General features: G+C 39.4%; 1 protein-coding gene across 2 annotated transcripts in view; it reads left to right on the top strand.

Moving 5' to 3' along the window:
- The window catches only part of ntrk3b (neurotrophic tyrosine kinase, receptor, type 3b), a 355,088-nt gene that overhangs the window by 311,395 nt on the left and 19,597 nt on the right, over window positions 1-24,096 (top strand). For both annotated transcript variants that reach the window (XM_088333994.1, XM_088333995.1), the window contains 3 exons: window positions 4,410-4,540; window positions 8,323-8,495; window positions 14,059-14,302. In XM_088333994.1, coding sequence (XP_088190120.1) covers window positions 4,410-4,540; window positions 8,323-8,495; window positions 14,059-14,302 — 548 coding nt within the window. The remainder of the gene's footprint in view (window positions 1-4,409; window positions 4,541-8,322; window positions 8,496-14,058; window positions 14,303-24,096) is intronic.

Raw genomic sequence — 24,096 nt, 5'->3', positions numbered from 1 at the left:
AGCTTTTACTGTTGGCACTGTCCTTGAAAACTGGGTTCCTGATTAGAATAATGTGGAGGTGATGAAGAACTGGTGTGGGGTCCTCCATTGTGTCTGCTCATTGGCACCCTTTGAATTTGAATCAAGATTTTATTCTAATGCAGAGTTGTTCAAGTACTGGTGTATCGCAGTCGTTTTTTGCTTTGTATTTTGTAGGGATGGAGCTATACATTGTAAACATCCCTGTAAAGTCAATTTATTAATTAATGATGAATATAGATATCACCGCTACTATTACTGAAATTTTCAATGCTCCATGTAAAAACGTACATGGACACAGAAAGTGGGGACACACAAGTGCAGAAAACGTGCAAAAAAGTCTAAAAAGCGTATTTCAGCATGAGAATGAGTCACGAAATGTGCGTCAGCGAGCACAAATAGCGAGCACAGATGGAGAAGAGAGCAGAGATTGTGGAAGTTGACTCAGAAATCCACTATGTGATCAACGTGATTAAAAGTATTCCTCTGGGAGTTTTCTTTCCTGGTGTATAATACAATTTGTCAGAGGCATCCAAATTGGTGACATTTACCAGCTGGCAACCACTTTGAACAACATTTAAATACGCAACTAGGTCAATTACTCGACCTTCCTTCATTTTTTTTTAAATTCAGTTTTTTCTTTACCAAACACTCTCATGATTGTTTTTAGGGCCCTAAAAAACAATTGGTTAATTTTACTAAACTAGCTTATGAAAATGTCTTTATTAGAGCTGCAACGACAAGAATATTCATGAAATAGTCAATAGTTTGTCATTACAGTAATCATTACAACACATTTTTCACGGTTGTTGTGTTTCAAAAACGCCCTGCAATAGTCAAAACCCGGAAAGTAAAAACCTATATATATATTTATCTATGTATTTGTTAAATAACAAACCCAAGTATTTGTTTCACAAATAAAAGTAATTTATAATTTTTTTCTGTATTATTATTATAATTAAAAACAATTTGTTGGGACTGACTTTCTCGGTAGAAAAAGGAAATAAATCATTACAAAATGAGAGGTGTTCCCTCTTAAATGCGCCATTAGACTGAACTAGAACAAGAGATCAAGCAGGGCATTAAAGGTCATCAACTCTTAAGGAGTTTTTTTCTTCTTAGTTTTATTTGGCTAAGCAAAAGGCCGGCAACTCACTGAAAACAGTTCCGTTACCCACTTTTGTTCCCCAACCCAACATTTGATAAACACTGAGTATGATACAAAAAGACCTGACCAACTTTTTTTTCGGAGCAGTGTTAATTTTACCTTTGTATCAGATTTAATTTCCCCCTGCGTTCCTGCTCGCTGCTGTCGCTCGGAAATCGCTGGTATGCTAGTGACACCAAGAGCCAAGAAGAGATCTGCAGGTTAGAGAGCGTTTTCCATCCAGGCTGTGGAACACGCTGCCCTCTAATAATTGATCTGCGACCTCAGCGGCACTGTTTAAATCTAGACTTAAAACACAATTATATTCCATAGTTTATGGATGACCTATGTTTCATGTTGACAATGTCTGTGTATCTTTTGTATTTGCGACACCCATTGCAGCCTGGTCATCCTGAAGGGGGATTACCTCATGTGCGGTCCCTTCTCAAGGTTTCTTGATTTACCTCATATTGAGGTTTTGAGGTGGGGTTTTTTTGCCCTCATGTAGCTTTTAGATCAGGGGATGGTCTGTAGTTTTTAATAATCTGTGGTCTGTGCTGCCCTTTAAGACTTCTTGTAACTTAAAGGCTGTAAAGATAAACCTGACTTGACAATTTTTAGTTTCTTACATGTTTTTTAAAACATTTTCCCACTATTGTGCATTTGAATTGAATTGGATGCCTTTATTGTCATTATACAAGTATAACGGAATTTGAGCTTCACCACAAGTGCACGCATAAACAGGGATAAGATAATATGTACAATAATAAATAGAAAAAAAATAAGGTGAGAAATGTGTGCAGTAAAACCAGCTATCCAATCCCACTGTAAACAACCTCTAGCAAAAAGTATGGCATCACCAGTTTTGGGCAAGCACTCACTCAGACATTTTATTCTGTAGAAAAAACTCAGATCACAAACATGAAACTATTGTAAGGTCATTTCGATGTGCAACATATTGGCATTCAGAAATACTAAACACTGAAATTAAAAACATATTTGAAATCATTGAGGTAATGGAACTTTAATAATCTTAACCCTGCTAAAATCAAGACAATATAATAAACAAATGCCTGAGATGTTTAAGATCAAAGACAATATCGCCTTCAAAGAACCTCGCTGTTTTGTAAACATCAAAGACGATATTGTCCGTAAACCTGTCGAACGTGCTTAAACAAAGAAAATGGTTTCTTCTGTGACCCAAATTACAGTTTAACATCAACCAGGATTTATTTAATCAAACTCAAGTTTGTTTTTATAAAGAATAATCGAGTCCAATTCTGAAAGATATGTTTTACTGCATTAGTGTGGCGCCACTTTTATAGATTTTTAGTGCCGTTGTCGCACTCCTTCTGCTCTCCTTAGCCTTTCCTTTTTTTTTTCAAAATGAACTCATTTCTTCACTCTGGCGCTCATTATAAAATGTTCCCTTGTGGCGTTCCGGCGCCGCCAATAAAGGGGAGAGGAAGAGTTTTTCTGCCCTGGCTGCTTTATTTTCACGTTCCAATTGTCGGCCGGTCAAAGACGGATTAAAGAGAGTCTTTGCAGTTTGACAACATCGTTTATTCTCATCGTGTGTCCGACATGTGAGATTTTAAATAGACGATGAGCCACGGGCGTTTCGAAATATGGAAAGAGATGGCCTTAAAAAAGCGTGAGATTAAATGAAATCGGCTGGCATTCAGTTTAAGGCCATGGGTAGTCATATACATCAACTCATATCTTAAAGAGACAGTGTGTATTATTCGACCACTAGATAGCTGTACTGGAAAAAAGAATGAAAAAACTTCGGTTATCATGATACCTGAATTGACAGCACAGTAAACAATTTTGCAGGGTTTGTTTTCCCAAAAAAGGCCAACAATACTCAAAATGGTCTGAATTTATATAGCGCTTTTCAAGTCAATAAAGACCTCCAAGAGCGCTTTACAATGTGCTTCAAACGTGCCCATTCACACACACTCACACACCGATAGCAGCGTCAGCCATGCAACTACCTGCTTATCTTACCTGCTTAGGATGCCTCTCGTCTCCACAAACTGGCGAGGAAAGCGAGCTCTGTTGTAAAAAAATGGGACACTGTAAAAAAATTGACTAGTAGATGTTGCTGTATGGTCGTGCACCTGGGAATAAGTACTAAAAAGCGCCAGGAAGAATACAAACTACGGAGGCTCAGTCACTTTTCTCAACCTTTGCCAAATGTTTGGGTCCCTGTGAGGCTCATTTTATGGAAAATAAATGTGAATTTCTCGACCTATGAATATATTTAAAAAATGCGATAGTTTGTGTATTTTTTCTTATTAGTCGCACCGGAGTATAAGTCGCACCCCGGAAAAACTATGAAAACAACTGTGACTTATAGTCCCAAAAATACGGTAGATTTTTTGTCACTGTTGTTCATAAAAATGCGACATCTGAAATATATTTAACGTACTTTATTTTCTGCCCTACAAGGCACACTTAAAAGCCTTCAATTTTTTTTTTAAAGCTGACCGTGTGCTTTATAATACGGTGCACCTTATATATGGATCAATGTACAGTTTACTGTTACTATGCTATTACTTTAGAGTCATTATTGTTTTTGTGATTGATTTGCACAATTAGTGTTACTATATTGGCATTGTACTACTGTTTAATTCACCGTAACAGTATCAGACTTTTTTTACGTGTTTACTGAATGAAGGAAAGGTTAAACGTTATACCTTGCCGCTGTTAAAAGATAGTTGGAGATGTTAAAGATGTGTCGCGAAAATACGAAAGCTTTACTTTGGAGAAAATAATAAAACAGCTGTTTTTTTCATCTTGGGAGTGAATGAAAGCTGGTTTGTGATCTATTAATACAGTTTGACTGACCTTTCTAACTTTTTTGTTGACATTCCCTTTATCGCAGCACCATCTGATGGATGCTTTACTTATGGTAACCCCAGCCTCTACTCTAGCGCTTTATAATCCGGTGTATGAAAAGCATATGACAAAAGACCATGTTTTAGGGGTGCACCTTATAGTGCAGAAAACACGGTAATCTTTCTAAGGTTCATGTTTAGCCCAATCATCTATTAAAACACAGCTTCTCCCTGATTGTGTTCTGTTTATTTCAATGCTCCCGCTCATTATTTTTGGCCTTCTTTTTTTTTTTTTTCCGAACATATTTTTGTGGCAGTTAGTTGCACCAAGTAGAGTAGTGGTGTTGTTTCCTGGTGCAAAAAGGTCATCCTGTGTTCTCTTTTCTATCCCGACACGCCAGTGGTGCAGCATATTAAGCGCAGAGATATCATCCTCAAGCGGGAGCTCGGCGAAGGGGCCTTCGGGAAAGTCTTTCTGGCCGAGTGTTACAACCTGAGCCCCACCAAGGACAAGATGCTGGTTGCTGTCAAGGTACCATTGGCACTTTGTGTGTGTGTGGTCTTGTGGGATTGAATAGGGATAGCTAGCGTATATCATCTGACATATCATGAGCTAGCGTTAGTGGCTATTTTATTTGTAAAATGTGTCTTCTTTTTGTTTTGTTTTTGTAAGAGTAAAGTGTCTCGCAAAAGTATTAGCCACCCAAGAGTTTTTTTTTTTACGTGTGGCCTCGCCCATTTATAACAAAAATTGAATTTTGAGTTAAATCAGTTCTGTTCTGTTTTAGACATGTAATGGTAAAAGAAATAGACAGCTAACATGGACAAAATGTAGTCCAAAATAGACATTTTTACCTCATTTAATGCTGTCCAAAATTGATTGTCAACACATATGCAGGAAAGTAGGAACTGAGGCAGGGGTCCTCAAAAAAGGATGAAATGTTCAATAATAAAACTACATACAACGTAAACAAACAAGTGGTCTCAAAACCACTTACAAAGCTCCCAAACAAGTAACAAACATGTCATGATGTGAATATTTGCAATGACTAAGACATTGACCCACCTGGAAGCCTCCAAGCCCCCATTGTGGTTCAACGCGGCCTTCGGGACACTCTACCGGCTTTTTGCTACTTCTATCTCAGGTTTCTGTGGCTAAGGACCCTTAGCTGCTTCTGTCAGTGGTTTCGGTGGCAAAGGACCCTCAGCCTCTTCACCGTCACCAGTTTTGGTAATGAAGGACAATCTGGTGCTTCCGTGCCCTCTGAATCTGGGGACTGAAGCCGCAGCTTTTTTACACATGCCTGGAAAAAGACCATGTGGAGACATTGAGAGTCGTTCGCCGCCAAAACCGGGGATAAAAGCGGCCAAGGGTCCTTTGTCACTAAAAATGTGGACAAAACAATCAGAGTCAGGAGTGGCAGAGGGTCCTTCACCACCAAAATCGTGAAGGAGTCGAGGGTTCTTCGGTGCCAAAACCAAAGCCAGAAGCAGCCAAGGGACCTTCGCTGCTGACAGCAAGGACAAAAGCATTATTTGCCATTGAAACCGGAGACAGAAGCGGCTGAGGGTCCTTTGCCCCCAAAACCAAGAATAAAAGCAGCCAAGGTTCCTCTGCTACCAAAACTGGGGACAGAAGCGACCAACGGTCTTTCACCGCTTGAACCAGAGACAGAAGCAGCCAAGGCTCCTTCAACACCGACAATGGAGACAGAGATGGCCGAACATCCTTTGCGACTGAAACCGGGGACAGACGTAAACACGCCTATCTTGCTGCATATTGGTTCCAACCCGAAACATTGTATTTCGTCCCTAAAATAGTTTTGTCAACTTCTTAACCAAATCAAGACGTCTTTTTTTATCGTCATTAACATCTTTTTCGACCAGGTATAACTATTTGCGTTGCTTCATATAAACACTTGCTTCCCTTTGTTACTATGGAAACAAACGCCGCCAGCTACAATACACTGAACTCAATACTCTAGAAAACCAAAATAATGAGAAACCACACTGTCTTGACAGCTTTACTCAGCAGATTTTTCACACATTTTGCTCCGTCACTGTTTGTCTCAAGTATCATTTCTCTCCCACCTCGACTTTCCACTCCTGACAAAGACGGCACATAGACACAAGTGATCACTCATTTGAGAAGCTTTTAGAGCCGTTTGTCCTGGGCGGCAACCGTCTCTCGATGACTTCACGCTACTCGACGCTAAATTGTGGTTGGCAGCTCCCCGCGGCCGAATGTGAATCAGGGTGACACCGCATTAAAGCGTGCCGACTCAGCAAACCCGATTAAAGACGGCAAAAAACACCTTGACCTTGAAGGACGAAGATGAAAAGCAGCCGCCGTCATCTGTAATATGCCGTCCGCCCGTGCAAGATTATTTTCGGAAGCTTTTTTTAAGGTCAACAATGAAAGGGAGCAAAAAAAGAAAACATCACAGCGGCACTTTTGCTTCAATTTAATGTGGCACTTGAGCACTTGCGGTATTGTTTTGGAGTGGTGCCCAGTCCAGACGCATTTCTTTAAGAGTGCACTTTGATTTGGTAATAGAATTTTATTGCCATTTTACCTACTCGCTCTGTACATTTCCCCACCATCTCGATGGGATATTTTTGTCCCAAGGTCCCTTGATTCGCCTGTTTTGTCTTCTCTTCTTTTCTCTAGTGTGACTATGATGGGCTTTAAAAGGTGGCAATCCAAGCCCAATCTGTTTTTCTTATTGCTGGCGCACTTGCAACTCTCAAAAGCTCTGCTGGGATTAAAATTAAGAGATGAATATACAAGGTTTCACTCTTAGATCGAGTGAAATGAAATAATGAGGGAAGTGTTCGCTTTATTCAAGGTCTTACGGATCGGAAGAGTACTTTTTTTGCCGAGGCCAAGCTACAATAAGGGAAATTTATTGCCGGCTGATGTATTAATTTCTTTCTTATTTCTCTTTTTTCCTCTCTGTTGCCAAGCATAGCCGATCAAAAAAGAAAAAAAAAGATATATCTTTCAAGAAAACTAACTTGAATAGAATAAATGAAAACAAAACAAAAAAACAAAAACACTCAATTAACCAAAAAAGCCAAGGTACACTCTGCATTCTCTGAATAATGTAATGGTTTTCTCTAGGGATGCACCAAAATGAAAATTTGGGTCTCAAATGTAAAACTAAGTATATGAAACATTTGGTCAAACACAGAAAAAACTACTTATGTTGTACAATATAAAATGATGAATAACCGACAGGCGGAATACAAGATGCTAATCTTAATTGGGGTTCTTTTGTACTTCTCATAAAACAAAAACCCAAAAAAATATTTAAGTGCTCATAAAATCCTACGAGACAAAGAATGAGACAGAAGAAGCAAAACTGTTGAGAGATCGAAAATGCAAACAGCACAATCAAGTTCATTGTACTTAGAGTGAAGCGGCTGTTTATAATGAAAAATAAATAGCAACCCCCTCCCAACCAATTTTAAATAAATATTTTGGGGAATTTTTATCTTTTTAATGGACAATACAGCTAACCGCGACAAACAGGAAAACTAAATTTTAGGGACTGATGATGCAACGAATCACATTTGCATAGCTCCCAAAGTATAGTAATAGTAAATTTAACTCTCTGTACATAGCTTAGCACCAGCCAATGGAGTTTGGATACGAGCGGAATGAATGTTACACACAAAGTATGTGTTTATGATTTAAAACGACTCAACTCTAGTTAGTTCTGTAATGTTAGTATGGTCAAGGTCGGGCCTTAAAAAAAGAAAAGACTTTACAATTTGTATGTGCCAAGTACTTTTTCTTTATTGCTAACTCCTTTAGTTTACTGCTGATAAAAACACGATCCAATCATAATCAACCCCGAAATATATCGCCAAAAGTAGCATTGATAGAGCCAATGAACAAATGTATCTGCAAAATCTGAAAACGGATGGTAGCTGTAATTAAAACGGTTTAGACCTTTCTAATTAAACGTCCCACTTAAACTGCATTGAACGCGAAAACTAAGTTAAATCGAATAAACCAAATTTTGTCGTGGCCTGTCTGTTCCCATCGATCTTGGGCTTGTTTTTGCGGCTCATTATACTTTATTCCACGCTCATGTCCCTGCCAAAGTTTTCCACTGCAATCTGCTAATTACTTTCTTGAAAAACATCACAGAAGTGTCTTATCTTGTTTCTTACCTGTCGGCAGAAAGATTTGCAAGGTGAACGCCAGCCTAGTTTTCCCGGAAAAACGATTGCCTGTCCTTACACTGCCTCTTTCCAAGCAAATTTGTTTTTTCTTACCCGCTTTTTTGTGTGTACTCTCTCCAGACGCTGAAGGATCCTAATCTGTCGGCAAGGAAGGACTTCCAGAGGGAAGCAGAGCTGCTGACTAACCTGCAGCATGACCACATTGTCAAGTTTTACGGCGTTTGTGTTGACGGCGACCCCCTCATCATGGTCTTTGAGTACATGAAGCACGGAGACCTCAACAAGTTCCTCAGGTGAGTCTTCGATTATTTTGGAAAAGTTGATTGACACCAGGTTGCTTTATAAAAAATAAAATTAAGCAGTCCACCGTGAAAGATGACACAACAGGTCATGTCTGTACTCAATCTATGGTAGTTGCTCTACCATAAGTACAATGGCTTCTTTCATTCCCTATTTTTTCTGCATTATGACTAAAAGATTTACAACACAAAGAATCAAAATTACTAATACTTAATTCTTACTATATATGAGCACAATACAAAAGCATACACTAACAAATTGGAAGTCTAAATCAAGGGTCAGAAACTGTTTTTGAAGCTGAGAGCTACTTTTTCGTTACTGATTAGTGCAAAGAGCTTCTGGTTTTATATCCATTTCTAAAATAACTTATTATGTTATTACTTGTTTTCCAGAATCAAACAAAAATGGTTCATATTAATCCATTTCATTACTTGACATGAACAGGCTAGAAATAGACTGTCTAAATCAGGGCACACAACCCTTTTTGAACCGAGAGCTACTGTTTTATTTATCAGTAGCGCAAAGGGCTATCTAAAAGGAATGATTTTTCCTCTCTACATGTTTGTTTACATCTGGGTTCAAAGTTCTATTGAGGTTGTTATTACAGAATATTCTCCAAACAAATGAGGTCTAAAGTTCAGGTCTTCGGTGACTTTTTGGACGCTGCTGTCCATTCTTTGTCTGTGGCGGGTGAGAGCGTGGATATCTTGGATAAATTCAGCGTAGTTCACCGTTCCACCTCGTACGAGGCAGAGGTCGACTTGGCATCGTACATGGAGCGATGATCTCGCTGAAGAAGACCGTGTGTAGCTCCCGTTACCAGAGGTCCTTGGTATTATCGACCTTCCTTTACTCTTGTGAAGCCTGGTCACTCACCGAGGGCCTGAGGCGTAGAGTGGACTCCTTTGTGACAAGGTCCATTCGGCGAATCTACGGTTACCAATGGAATGACTACGTGTCAAACCAACAGGTGCTCAACAGGGCGTAGATGGGACGTTTTATATGCCAGATTCTGGAGCGCCAGCTGCATTTCTACGAACATGTGGCGAGTTTCCCGCCGGAGGACCCAGCTCATCGAATCCTTTCTGTTAGGGATCCGAGAGGCTAGACCCGACAAGTTGGTCAGCCGCGTGTATCGTGGCTCTCGCAGCTGGGAGGATACATGGAGCGCTGGGGCAGTGGCCAGGCGTCTGCCTGGGTGATGGCTTGGAGATGGCCGGTGGAGTGGAGGGGTAGGGTGAGCATGGCGAATTGCCTTAGCGGCACGTGCTCCTATACATGACCTGACCTGACAAATGAGGTACAAAACAATAACTGTAAAATCAGTAATGCCAATAACAAAATGGTTGACAATCATTTCTATACTAGGAGGGAAGATTAATATGATGAAAACAAAACCTAAAGTAGTGAAGTAAAGGAAAATCCCTTCCCCACAACATCCCTTTGTCTAAACTGGCTCTAGCAAGTACTGACACCATTCATGGCCTTTTTGAAAGAATTGATAATGTATTTAAATACAGTAAGACCTCGGTTATCGCGGTTAATGGGGACCAAAACCACCCACGATAAGTGAAAATCCGCGAAGTAGCGGCGCACCTTCAAAAGTTGAAGGTGCGCCTTCAATTTTTTTTTTTTTTTTTAATTATTATTTCTTTACACCCGGTTAATGGGGAACAAAACCACCCGCAAAAAGTGGAAATCTGCGAAGTAGCAACGCCCCTTCAAAAAAAAAAAAAAAAATCTCATCTCATCTCATTATCTGCCCCGCTTATCCTTATTAGGCTGACGCTGCATCCGCCGAACGCGCTCCGTCGCAATTGTGCGCAATAATAATAATAATAATAAAGTAACAAACAACCGTGGCAATCTCAACAAACTTCCTAGCAGGTGTCCGATAGTAAATACTGAATTATTTACTTACTATCGCCCCTTTTGGATCACAGAACCAAAGACATTATAATTTGGTTTTATTTTCCCAAAATCCGGAAAGATTATTTACTTCACATTAACCTCATTTCATTTTATAGCAGATTTTATTTTAACATTTGTTGGTGGTAAGAAAGAGTGGAGAGGTGCAGTGAAAGGATAGTGGGATTGTGGACGCGTTCTAAAGGATGGGCTGGGCACCTGTATGATGCGGCAGGGGTAAACCAGTGAAAGCTGTCGGCCCTGCTGTTGAACAGAAGAGTGTTGTGTCACCCTGACCCGAGTGACATAGCCACTCTCTTGTGTCCCGTTTCATCTGGAGGGACGAAAGCATGACCAACTTAGGTGCCGAGGTGCCTAACTTGTTTGGGTGTTTCGATATTTGGTTTGGCCATGGTCCAAAAATGTTTGTATGAGTTTTTTTTTTTTCTTTTCTCCTTGTTTTTGTATGTTTGTCTTGCTGTCGGTCACCCTTCTTGAGGGATATGACCAAGGTAGATGGATAGATAGAACATTTGATCATCTGTGTGAATTTTTTTTTTTTTCATAAGCCGTAGTGCAAGAACTTTTAGTTATTGATCAACAAAATAAACCACTGATACATTACCATTCAATGTAAATGTCCTGCAAAGAACTTGGATGTTTATCCTCCCTGCCCCACATATTCATTTTTACCGCCACATCGCCCTATGGAAATAAGCACACTAGCTACAAATCCTCTGTCACGTTCGCCAGCGCTTGAACATTCCTAGTCGCACATTTCCATACGTCAGAGTAACCAATCTGCTCGACCTTTTAGTGACCGAGATAGGTTTACATCATCGGTATGATTTGCCATGCGGAGGCTGAAGACAAGCTTCATTAAAGAGCAACAATGAGTCCAAGCCTACTGGACTGTATCTTGCTATTGATTCCCCCGAACACATCATGCACATTCGTTCCATGTGACCACAGCTAAAGCAATCGGCCACATCTTGCAGCTAGCGTGAAAGAGTGTCATCATTCACTGGTTTTCTCCCAGCAGAAAACCGCCACAAATTCACGAGCTGGGTCATAACGTGCCTTTTTTTTGTACTATCGATCACATTTTCCAATGTTAGCAAGACTGCAAACACACACACAGCGGATTTACTTGTGTAGTCAAATGACTCAAAGAAAGAAACAGCTCTGGTGTATATGTGCCACTCAATGTTGTATTTAAAAAAGCAATCAAAACCCAAATTGGCTGCTACCAAAATGCGACCAGAATAAAAGCTGATGGACTTCAAAATGCCTCTAAGAGTTGATAACAGTACTGCATGCACAGTTTGTCATAAGCACTGAAGTTGGGTTTATCATTAGAATCATAGCTGATGAACCTACTAATGGCTCAGATTGATAACATTTGACATGTACGTGCAGCTCCTTTTAAGTGGTAGGCGAGTCTCCTGGGGTAAAATGGAGAACATTTTTGTTTCTGCCATGGCTGTAGAAGTAGATCCCATAAATGTACACACAAAATAAACATTTTGGAAAAATAGTGCTTTACAGAAAAGAAAACGATGTACAGAAACTCAAACAAAAAAGCTTGAGATAGTGGCAAGTACCGGTGCAGAGGCTCATGTCTTATGTTGGCGTAGACAATCTATGTTTTACCACATGTTCAACTTCCCAGATTCGGACTGAGCATTCGCACTTGCAAAATAGAGCTGAAAAGGGGTGTTCAATTGAGGGCTTTTATCACAAACAGACAAAAAATATTTTGTCTGTTTGTGATAAAAGTACTCTAGGTTTTGCACATCAGGAAAAAATCCTCCCCAAACAAGCATTTAAAAATGGCTGACCACTATCAAGACGAGACGGGCCTTTTAATGTATTTCTCCCGTACACAATTCTTATACAGCCACACTGTGAAATGATCAAAAAAAATAAGAATAAACACTGAGAAAACGTATGGATGGCAACAGGTATACCAATGGACATAACTGGAAATGTCCACAGTGCCAACTGTGGGCCATTAGAGAAACTCAAGTTCAATAACATTTAATGCTGACTGATGTCCGGAAAACCGGATCCTTGCTTTTTTTTTAAGCTTCATTTGACCTGTCAGTCAACAGCTATGTTTCAAACCAGGGCAAAACCACATTTAATAAGACAAGACGGTGGTCTAAAAATGTTTTTTATTTAATTAACTGACATGAAAATCGCTTGTCGTCTGTGACACACATAGCGCGACAGCGGCGGAGCCTCCCGCTAGTCTTCTTGCATTAGAGATTCATTATTAGCTTCGCTCTGCAAGCACAAAACCTTTAATTGGCCTAAATGTGACAGATGGAAACAGAATGACAACCCACATGTTTGTCGGCTTGCAATCACGGCGACGGCAAGGTGATGAGGACAGCGGGATCTTCACGCCAGGAGCTTGGAGGGTGGGAGTCGTCACGCATAAATTTCAAAAAGTAAATAAATAAAAATGAAAATGAGCTCTATGCTTGGCACTGTTGTAGTACCTTGAAACTATGTTTAATGGAGCGGATGACATTAATAAAAAAGCACCTCTCAACCTCGGAATGAATGGAAATGGTGAATGTAACATAATTATAATTAGTAACACTCAAAATAGCTCAGGAAAAATCATCATTATCGTTATTTGTACAAATTATAGCTGGTTGAATCGCTGTGCATGGTATCAGGAAATTTAGAGCTAATCACTTAAAGTTCATGGATCGTAAAATGACTGATGAATAATTTGATATGACTGCTGTACGGGGTGGGCAAACTACAGCCCGCGAGCCACACAAGGGCCATCATGCTTTTAAACCCAGCCCGCCAACCAAAAGGAAGGAGAGAACACATCAATTGATTGAGAGATGAAATTGACAAAAAAATAGAAATAGTTTAAATATGTGGTCACCATCTGATTTAAAGCTGAAAGCTACTTTTTGTTACTATTTATCGCAGATGACACTTGTACAGTATTATGACTTTGTTGTTACGATGTTATTATTGTGTTATTACCTGTATATTTCATTATTAGAAGTCAGGTTGAAATATGCGGAGTCAACCACTGAATTATCTAACTTTTATAAGTGCTCTGACTGATTTACATGTTTGAATTAAAGGTTAATTTTAAATAGGATTTTTGAAGGATTTGATCTTCTATTTGAGACACTTATCATGTCAATGATTACTCATGCCAGGTAGAAACCAAATTCCCTTGAAAATCACAATGACCCATCATTAGTGAGCTTTTTTTTGGAATGGTTTCTCAGGCTCCTAAGGTGTGCCCAGGGGGGCTACCTGCCCACAGCCATCACATAGGTGAACCCTGGTTTATATTGTGGGAAAGGTAAAACACAGCAGTCTACATCACTAAGTGAAGTCACATTTATTTGTATAGCTCTTTATCACAAAAAGTCTCAGCGCTACACAGACCACCATTACAATGTTCCCTAAACTCAAACATACATGATGGAAAGCTAAAAAAAAACCCTGCCTAAAAAAAACCTGTATAAAGAATCAAAAGAAACATTCACCTTGTTTTTTATGTTTTTTCATATCAATTTGCATAAACAAATAATTTTTAGAAAAGACCAAAATGTAAGTTGTTTGTTCTCAAACCTAACAAAAGTAACGCTACTCCAAACCCAGAGCCCACGGTCCTGATGCCATGATACTGGTGGATGGCCAGCCACTGCAGTCCAACGGCGAACTGGGCCTCTCCCAGATGCTGCACATCGCCTCCCAGATCGCCTCAGGCATGGTCTACCTGGCTTCGCAGCACTTTGTCCACCGGGATTTGGCCACCCGCAACTGCCTGGTGGGAAACGGTCTCCTAGTCAAGATCGGTGACTTCGGCATGTCCAGGGATATCTACAGCAGCGACTACTACAGGGTGAGTTGGGCAGATTCGCCCATTTCAATCATTTGGATTTTGATGGAACTGGTGAACTTGAAGAGCGTGTTTGCCAAGGCTAGAAAGTAAGCAACAGGGTAGAACTTGAACCTGAAATCTAAAAATGCACACCTTCCCAAATGAAGTGTATTTTCTTAAGGCGTGGCTCATTAAGTTTATGGGCAGCATGTTAACCAAACGTGTCACATACAGAGTTTACATGAGGAACATAAAAACTGAAGTACCTCTGCAGTATTTTGGACTGTAGGGTTTTAATACATGGCAAAACATGTTGTTTTAAATTCATGTGCGACCTAAGATAAAAATGTTATGGTAGTATATTTAAATTTATGCTTACTGTCTTAGCCATATGTTTGATAATGATTCAGGTGCAATATTAAGGCACGGCCAAGATGGCTTCATAGAAACCCTTCTTGTGGTAATTTGTGACACTCCACATCCCTTGCGGCACAATTAGTCATTTGGAGCTTGACTTGGACATTTTCAGCAAGCCACTACAATTTCTACCTGCTAGTTAGCCTATTAGCTTCCTAAGGCCATCAGCACTTACTTGTCATAACATCCGGTTTGTGCCCGGAGCAAACATATTCTTCTCGTTCTCCGAAATCTCGGTGACGTGACTCGATCCCACTTCTGACTCCATGAAATATTGCCAATATATTGTCATAACCGCTGATGAAAGAAAAGGGGGGAAGAATCCTGCACCCAGCCCTTGTTCGTCCTGGGGTAAGGCAACCCGCCTGTCTGTATTACTTAACTGAAACCGTGTCTTATTTTATGTTTTTAGTTGCCAACTATCATCAGGTGTGTTATTAAAGCAACATAAAAGTATACACGTGTTTCCGGCAATGTCTACAAGATTGTTAAGGACAGTTCAAGGTCATATGTGGTTTATTGAGGTTTTATGAGGCATGGTCAGGTAGAGTTTGGAATACCGGGTGCAATAGTAAAGCCGGATATGGCTACTCACCCAGAATTTAGGTAAATCCTAACATTGTTACAATTGTGATCCCACACTTCAGTACAATTGTGTTGTTGTACAAGGAAACCTAACATACTGCATTTGCTGTATCTGTTCTGTGCAAATTAGTCAATAGTGAGGTTATATTTCCTGACATACTGTTTATGTCCTATTACCTGCATCTTTTTTAGTTTTCATCTAACAGATAAATGGAAAAAAATCAACACGTTTGTGATAGAAAACGCTCTTAAATCTGTGCTTCTGTGCACCAAACACTCAAGGGAGAAACTGTAATAGTATCAGGTTTGTCTTCCTCCCACTTCTTCGCCCCAGAAAGAAACCGAACCTTGTGTCAACACCGGAGAATTGTCCAGAATACCCAACTAAGACGAACCACTTTCGACATGCCCGGCATGAAAGCGTAGCCTGGTAACCAAGGTGTCTGTTTGGCATCTTCAATGTCGACCGAGCAAATATTTCCGCATCCAGTCTCCCCCTCCCCTCGTTCCGCAGGGACGTGCCTTCCGCAAGAATTTAGTGTCATTGCAATTCCAAGCATGTCGTCCAACACGGTTAGCATGCTTCTAGTAGCCTCTCGGGCTTGTTTGTGCTCATTACGACGACCTAGGAGGGGCTTTATTACGGATTTGACCTAGTTTAATTCATTTCTAATAACAGAAGGGCTTAGTATTTTCCCCCTGTGGTTTGGTCAATGTTGAAGCATTACAAAGCACGATTAATGTGTTGTAACGCATTGAAAAACGTGACAGATCATCCATAAATGACTTTAAAATGAGACGCAACAAGTAACACTAAGCCACTTCAAACAAACAAAACCTCTAAACTTTAAGACTGGTGATAACAAGATTACCATACTGAGAGCCCAATACGGCAGAGCTACATGGCTACTGCAATTAATGAAACAAACATTGGTAGCTATGGCCAATGCCTCATCTATTGGGTGGAATTTAAGTTGGTACATTAAATGCAGGCAATATTCCGATTATAAACTGACTATTTCCAGTATACCGATTATGTACAACCACGTAAATGTGCACAATAATCCAATTAAGGCAGGGCTCAGAAACCTAAGGCTTCAAGTCGAGTTGTGTGCACTCATAGTTAAAGTAATGCTGATAAATCAAACTGTTTGGTTCAATATATAAATGCCACAGTCTCAACTACAGTTAACAGACAGGGTGTCACACCAACAGACTCAATTTTGGCTGTACTGTACATCGCTAAGGAATCCTGTAAATTGAATTAAATAATGTTTAGTGTTGAGACACTTTATGATAAAAAAAAAACCAAAACACATGGTAAACACTCAAAAACACCAGGCAAGCACACAGATCGATTTGATAGGGTGAGTGATAGGAGTCGCCGGATATATGCACACGTATGATGTCCCCTCTCTCTCACATGCCCCAACTGCTCTGAATGGAAATGCATCCTTGAACTTTTTATTTACAGTTTTTTTGTGACATTTTTACAAAAGAACTCCTTGTTTTAAAAACATTATTTTTGAAAAGAAAAAGTCAAAATGAGTGATCTTAAATAACTTTGGGGGAGGGTTCAAAATAGTAGGTTTGTTGATTTGGGACACAGGCTCAGGCATTGTTATTATTTTATCAATTTTATTAAATAGTCTTACGTCACAAAAGTGAAATAAAATGCGCTGAAGAAATAGCTTTTGTCTGGAGAGCAGTTTTGGTATTTTTGTGGGGATTTAGGTCTTAGTACGACTGTCAGTAATCCCATTGAAAAGGTCAGGTAATTTTTTAATTTTTTGATTACTTGTGCACTTTGCATTTAAGTAATGCAATTGCTTGTTTCCATCATTTGTGATATTTGTCTGCCGTAAAGCACTCAGATTTGTAGTACAGAGTCAAATGACACACAAACACTGCTTTACTTAGAAAATGTGCATGTGTACTTGTATCCATCCATATATAGTGTAACTCTCTTTTTTGGCAAGCCACGTTTTGAGCACATCTTCCAAAAACAAAGGAGCTCACTTTTGGAATGAGAAGCATACAGTCTGGTCCAATAATTTGCTCGAAACATTGCCTGCTTGTAAACATAGTCAGTGTTGCTGTCAACAATAGTTAACCCGGCTAATAAATTATCACATGGGACGTCCTGAACGCAACACAAATCATAAAAAAACGTGTGTACAATACTAGAAAGCAAGCTCTGTATTTGCCCTCACGGCTACCTTCTTTTTTTTCTTTTTCCTCTCTGTTTCTTTCACTCAGAGGGGAATTTATTGAGGAAATTTTTGAGCCGCTTGAATAATTTATTGAGTCATTTGCTGATTCCACGCACGTACGCGCCCACTGCAATCGGTAGCACGAGAAAGACTCTGTCATGTATGTTGAATGAGGACATTCGTTTAAATGAATGTTGCATGAAGGTGGCCAACAAAAAGCAGGAATGGATTCTGTTGTCGTTAGATAAAACGATCAATATAACTTTTAACACGATATGGACAATGGAAGGTGAAAACAAATGCTGCTTTACATTTACAACTTTGTCCTCTCAGCTTGATAACTAACATTAGCACAACTAACACCAGCCAGGATTAGCTTGAAATTGATAATGTGATGTGCGTGTTTATAAATATTTAACCATTGTGTTGAGGGACCATTTTGATATCCATGTTGTAGATAAAGCCGTGTTGGTATATTGGTAATGTTGGTATGTCAAATGCATGTACACAATTGTGTATTTCCACAACTGCTTGCTTAACAAAAGTCCCACATCTTTGGTCCATAAATTACACTTTTTTCATAGGTTTATTGCTGTTGAGACAACTCTGAAACCATATAAGTGTAGTTTCTTTTCTACTTCGATTGCTGTTTTGGTACATTTCGGGGTAGTTTAAGGCCTTCTTTTCAAATGTCAATGACAACCACAAGATGGCACAATAGACAACCAATATGTTTATAATGTAGTAAACACTCAACATAAGGAGAGAAGATAATCAATGACTTTTGAGCTTGCAAGGAAAACAGAAGAGTACTGTACAAAAATCCTCAAGAAAATTCCAACCTGTTCTAAAGGTCCTCTCATAGGCCTTTTTTATTAAATCTCCTTGGTTACAAAGAGCAGATCAGTCCTTGAGGAGTTGAGAATCAAAGAACAGCAACATGCTTGGCAAATATTGTGAATGATGTAAACAGTGCACATTGGTTAAAATAATGGAAACCAGTGCGCTATAATTGTCAAAAATTGTGAATGTAAACATTATTTGCAAATATTATGCAACCTATGCCTCAAGATCACTTTTTTATTTATTGGGGAAAAGATAAATAGCATATTTGTCAGTGTTGGCTGAAAGACTGGCCGGGGTGTTGCGGTGAAGCTCGAGCCAAGGCATTATTAAAGTCACAGTACTCCATGTTCGACTTATACTACATTGCGACTTTCGTAGTTTGTTTTTCGACCTCTTCTACTCATTTTTTTTCCCTGGTCTGACTAATAGCCCAGAAAATAAAAGTCGCAAGTAGCAATAAATTACTTCAGACTTCTTGTTAGATTGAGATCACAAGCAATGACACACAGGAGTGCTTATCAGAAAAAAAGACTGAAGCCTTTCATTGTGCCTTCCCCATGGGAGGATAAACACAACCTATTAATTCCCCCCATAGGATTGCTGGCAACCCAAGTACCTTCATTTAATTTTCTTTCCAAAGCAAAATATAATCTGGTGATGTCGAAAAAGAAGAAGGAACAAACCAACATTAATGTGTATCCATTCGTCTTCAATGGAGCTTTTCCTTTTGGGACACAAGGGCAGACTCTACCATTGACTTATCATTCATTTTTTTAGACCTCTTTTAGTTTGGAAGTATTTGCTTATTTAAATGCCGAAGTACAATGTAACACATCTCAGACGGCCATGCACACATAGGAAGAGGCATATGTTGTAATAGAATGAAACTGTCTTTATTGACAATGGCCGAAGTAGGCATCACGGCGGCAGGTGGTTGGTGCGCAGCCCCACAGTGTGCAGAGGTTAAGCGTTCAATTCCAGCTAGCGCAGACTCCCCCTGTGGAGTTTGCATGTTCTCCCTGTGGTTGCAGGGGTTTCCTTCGGGCACTCCAGTTTCCTCCCACATTCCAAAAACATGCAAGTCAGGTTAAATGGCCGGTCCAAATTGTCCCTAGGTGTGAACGAGAAAGTGAGTTGTTTGTCCCTGTGAGCCCTGTGACTGGCTGGTGACAAGTTCAGGCTGCCCACTGCCCAAAGAAGGCTGGGATGGGCTCCAGCACCCCTGCGACCCTACTGAGGATAAGCGGTGCAGATAATGGATGGATGGATGGCCTCAATAATAAGTGCATCAGAACAAAAAGTGTGATATCATGAGCAGCAACATATTTCGTAAAGTTGGTTGAGGAATAAAATATGAGTACTAGGGCTGTACGATTAATCAAAATCCTATTGATGCATCTGATGACACGTAGTGCGATTATGTAATCGTAACACGCTGTGCTTTCAGCCTTGTGTGAGCACAAAGAAACCGTAACAAAGCATCCCCAAACGAGGGAGCTGTTTTCTTAAAAAAGCATGTCTCAAAGGGCTGCACAGACCACAGATTATTGAAAACTACAGACTATTATTACACAACACCCCCCGATCTAAAACCTATATGAGGGCAAGGTAAAACTCAAAAACCTCAATGTGAGGAAAATAAGGAAACCTTGAGAAGGGACCGGACATGAGGTACCCCCCTTCCAGGATGACCAGGCTGCTACGGATATTGCAATAACAAATATTACACAATTATTGTCAACATGAAATATAGGTCATTCATAAGCAATAGAAGACAATTACGTTTGGGCCAGTAGAAAAAAAACAAGATATACCATAACACTCCTCAGATGAATTACAAGTCGTTACATATCTCTATCTAGTACTACTCTTATACTCTTTTTACAAGTATTCTGTCTTATCGAGAACGTATACATCTAATAAATCGGTCTCTCTGGCCTAAAATACTAAATACGGAACTGTCTATACATTTAGAATATTGTGATGAAGTTCTATATTTTTTGTAATGCGAGTTAAAGAACAGACATGTCGTGGATTAATCACAAATGAACTGAAATATTGCAAGTATTCATGTCTTAATATTGCTGATTAAGATGAAACTCATATACAGTAATCCCTCACTAGGTTTGTCCAATGGCACTGTGTTCTGGATTTTGATTGGCTAACGTCCCCCCGCTCATTATTATTTGATGGTGCAGTAGTTATTTGTGATAAAGACGTTTATATAGGAATTGTATTTGTTAAACAGGGGTTGAGTTTGTAAAAGTGTGTTTTGTTTTGTTTCAGTGTATATTATAGTATTTTATTTTACGAAAAAGTAACAAGAATAAGGTTTCTACTTCATGGATTACACCTCTCACAGGTTATTTTTGTAACATAAGCAATGCAATGAAAGAGGGATAATTATATCCCATCTCAAAAATATGTGAATATAATAAAAAGGATACTTGTAGGCTGTAATTCGTAATCAGCTATTTTAAACTGAAAAGTCGATTTGTAATAAATCCAGATGGCGTGACATACCAGTTTTTTTACATTGCATTTCAGAAAAGAGATTACCGGTACACATAATATTAAATTTTTTCTGACAGTTCTAAATATATAAATCTCAATTGAGCATAAAGGTCTTGAAACGAAAATACTGTAAACATAAAATAAGTGGTACAATAGAATATTATACCAAAATATTCCAATACAATTAAGATTCCATCTAGTATTTTAGTTTAGTAGCCAAAAGAAAAATGCACTAGAAACCTCTTGAGTGTAATATGAGAATATACAGTTTTTGTTATGGTAGTTATTGATTTAGACAAGTCATTAAGTAGTATGGGTGAATTTTTTCCCCATTTTGATTCACATAACTACTAGTCATACATTGTGATTTGGATGCCTCCCTGTAAAATCACAATTGCTTACATTTCAATTACACGCCAAACTGCATATTACAAATATCCTTCCATCACCTGTGAGAGGCGTCAGCTTAAGCCTGACCTTATGTGATCTTAGAATGTGTGTTGAGAAAAACTCTGGAAAAAGCAGGGAATTTGTCTTACTATTAAAAAGGAATGAATAAAGTGTGGACGTTACAGAATTTACATTACCTCCAACAAGGTAAAAACAAATAAATCCTACAAAGATAGTGTGTAAAATAAGACAATTGTGTGTAAGGAGACGGAATGCAGATGAAGGGAAAAAAGTGTTTTCTTTCGTGCAGTGCAGCGGTAATAAATATAACCTGCACACTCATTATCACAAAGCTACTGCTGCTCAATAAATAATGCAGAGCAAGAGGGGTCTGTTTGATACTTGAAAGGAGGTAAAACCTAGGGACCGTTTGTCTTCAAAGCCGAGCAGGTAGAGGCAACCCATCTAGGCAACAACCACGAACACGGTAGTCCTTGAAACAGACACAAAAGCGCAGTTTCATAGCTACTGTAATTATTCTCTGCAAGCCCCCATGACCAGACAAGAAATATTGTCTAAAAGTAAGTTGAAAGAATCCGTCTTCGGTACTTCAATAACTCTTTCGTACGGGATTAACATTTGTCAAGGTTAAATACAGTCTATGTCTTGCGCCAATTTGTTAATCCAAAAATACACAAATTAATCCACCTTGTGGATATCCATCTTTGGCATTGATAGAAACTTATTTTGCTTTTGTATGATGCACAAAAACAAGCAAATGCAAGTACCGTATTTTCCGCACTATAAGGCGCACCTAAAAGCCTTTATTTTTTTCAAAAGCTGACCATGCGCCTTATAATACAGTGCGCCTTATTTATGGATCAATATTAAATCGCAAAGTTTTCCAACTAACTTGCAGCCGCCGACTAGATTTTCCCCCGAATGCCAAGTAGTCCGCGGTGTATGCTGGGATTTATTTACCGGCGTTTCATTGGCTAACCAATGTGTCAATCATCATTTGAATCGATCACTATTGGCTAAAGTTATTCGGAGCTCAAGAGGCGGATCCTTTTTATCATTTACAGGCTGGCATTGGCTTAAACGGCAAAACAAAGCCTGCAATTGGCCGAAAAAGATGTGTCAATCATCAGTTGAATCGATCACTATTGGCTAAAGTTATTCGGAGGTCAAGGGGCGGATCCTTTTTATCATTTACAGGCTGGCATTGGCTTGAACGGCAAAACAAAGCCTGCAATTGGCCGAAAAAGATGAATGTGTATAGCACGTGGCTGACGGCATAGAGAAAGCATTTTTTTCTATTCTGTATTTGTAAATATTATATTCTCCTGGATTTACTACCCTCACGGATATAAGAGGACATCGGCTGCACATTATTATGAACAGAACGACTTCGGTGAGCTACTCCGGGTTTTATATTGTCCCTGTATCTTGTTTCAGACTGAACTCGATGTTTCTGTGATAAGCGGTGCAGATAATGGATGGAATGGAGTGTCTGTTTTTAAATTAAACTCAATTCCAAGTGTTTATTGTCATATGCTCAGTAAAGTTGCGAGCGAAAAAGAAAATAGAAACTAAGGAATGGTTGGCATTTCTTGAATCCCAAGACTTTAACCGTCCGAATGATGGAACGATGCATTTGAGTGACATCGTACGGACACCGCATCCGCACGTGTTCTCGACAAGCTTTGCAAGCTTTGGGAATGTTAAGGGGGTAATAAGTTGGACTGAACTATTTGACTGTTTTGTCCACGTTCCCATTGTAGCGCCTTATAAATAATGTATGTCAAAAATAGGACCAAAAACTATTTTTTCGGGGTGCGCCCTATAACCCGGTGCGCCTTATAGTGCGGAAAATACGGTAATTATTTGAAGTTATATACGTTGATCCACACATTTCTAAATTCTAATAGTAGAGGATTTCTGCCCTTAAGAACTCGAGTCACCAACACAGTGTGGAAAATCATCCTATACTCTCTGCCCAATCTGGAGTACATTACCGGGCTCACAATACCGCAGAAGAGCGTTCTCTACTATACATTGTAACCAAATAACAAACCTTATTTACAGGCTCAAGTATTTGTTTAGGAAATAAAAGTAATGTACTTTATAAGCGTTTATTTTGCAAGCAACCTATGTACTTAAAATTATAATGGCAAAATAATCTTGCTGCTATATTGCACTACTCCTGCTTTGATTCAGGACACGATCAACTTTATTCCAAATGATATTTTGTTGCTATCATGTGGAGGTTATTGGAAGACAAAAACGTGGCATATAAATCACATTACGAATAAAAAGTAGTATTATACTTCATAAACTTTTTAACCAGTAACTTCTATTCCATCAAATTCAAATGTTGAAAATAATATTGCTATTGTATTGCACCTTTGATTGGTTGTATTAAATATATGTTTTGTTGACCAATTTGGGAACTTGTGCAGATAAAGCAGCTTCTATGGCAACTCGATTCAGGCAAAAATCTCATCTTGGTACAAAAAAGTGAATTATACAGTTATTTTTTTCGTGGAATGGGCAGTAGCAGGGCAGAGAGGGCGATCGGGTGTTTGTTGCATGTATGGTCAGTGCCCACCCACGGACACGCGCTGCCTCACCCTGGGTTGCACCACATTGGTCTCTAATAGTGTGCGTTTTAGCAGACACTACCGTGGACTCCCACAACTCACAACTCACTGTCAGCTCAGTCCCCACGGAGCGAGCAGCCCCTCCCAGTAGGGAAACATTAACCCTGCGTGTGGGGGGTGCACTTGGCTGGGTTTGTGTGTGTTTACGCGTGCATGTGTGTGCACCGCCTGTAATGAAAATGCATGC

This window comes from Urocampus carinirostris, chromosome 4, assembly GCF_059441175.1.
Source record: "Urocampus carinirostris isolate Australia breed hairy pipefish chromosome 4, RoL_Ucar_1.0, whole genome shotgun sequence".
NCBI lineage: Eukaryota > Metazoa > Chordata > Actinopteri > Syngnathiformes > Syngnathidae > Urocampus > Urocampus carinirostris.
The sequence above is the reverse complement of the archived record's forward strand: the minus strand, read 5'-3'. Positions and strand labels throughout refer to the sequence as shown.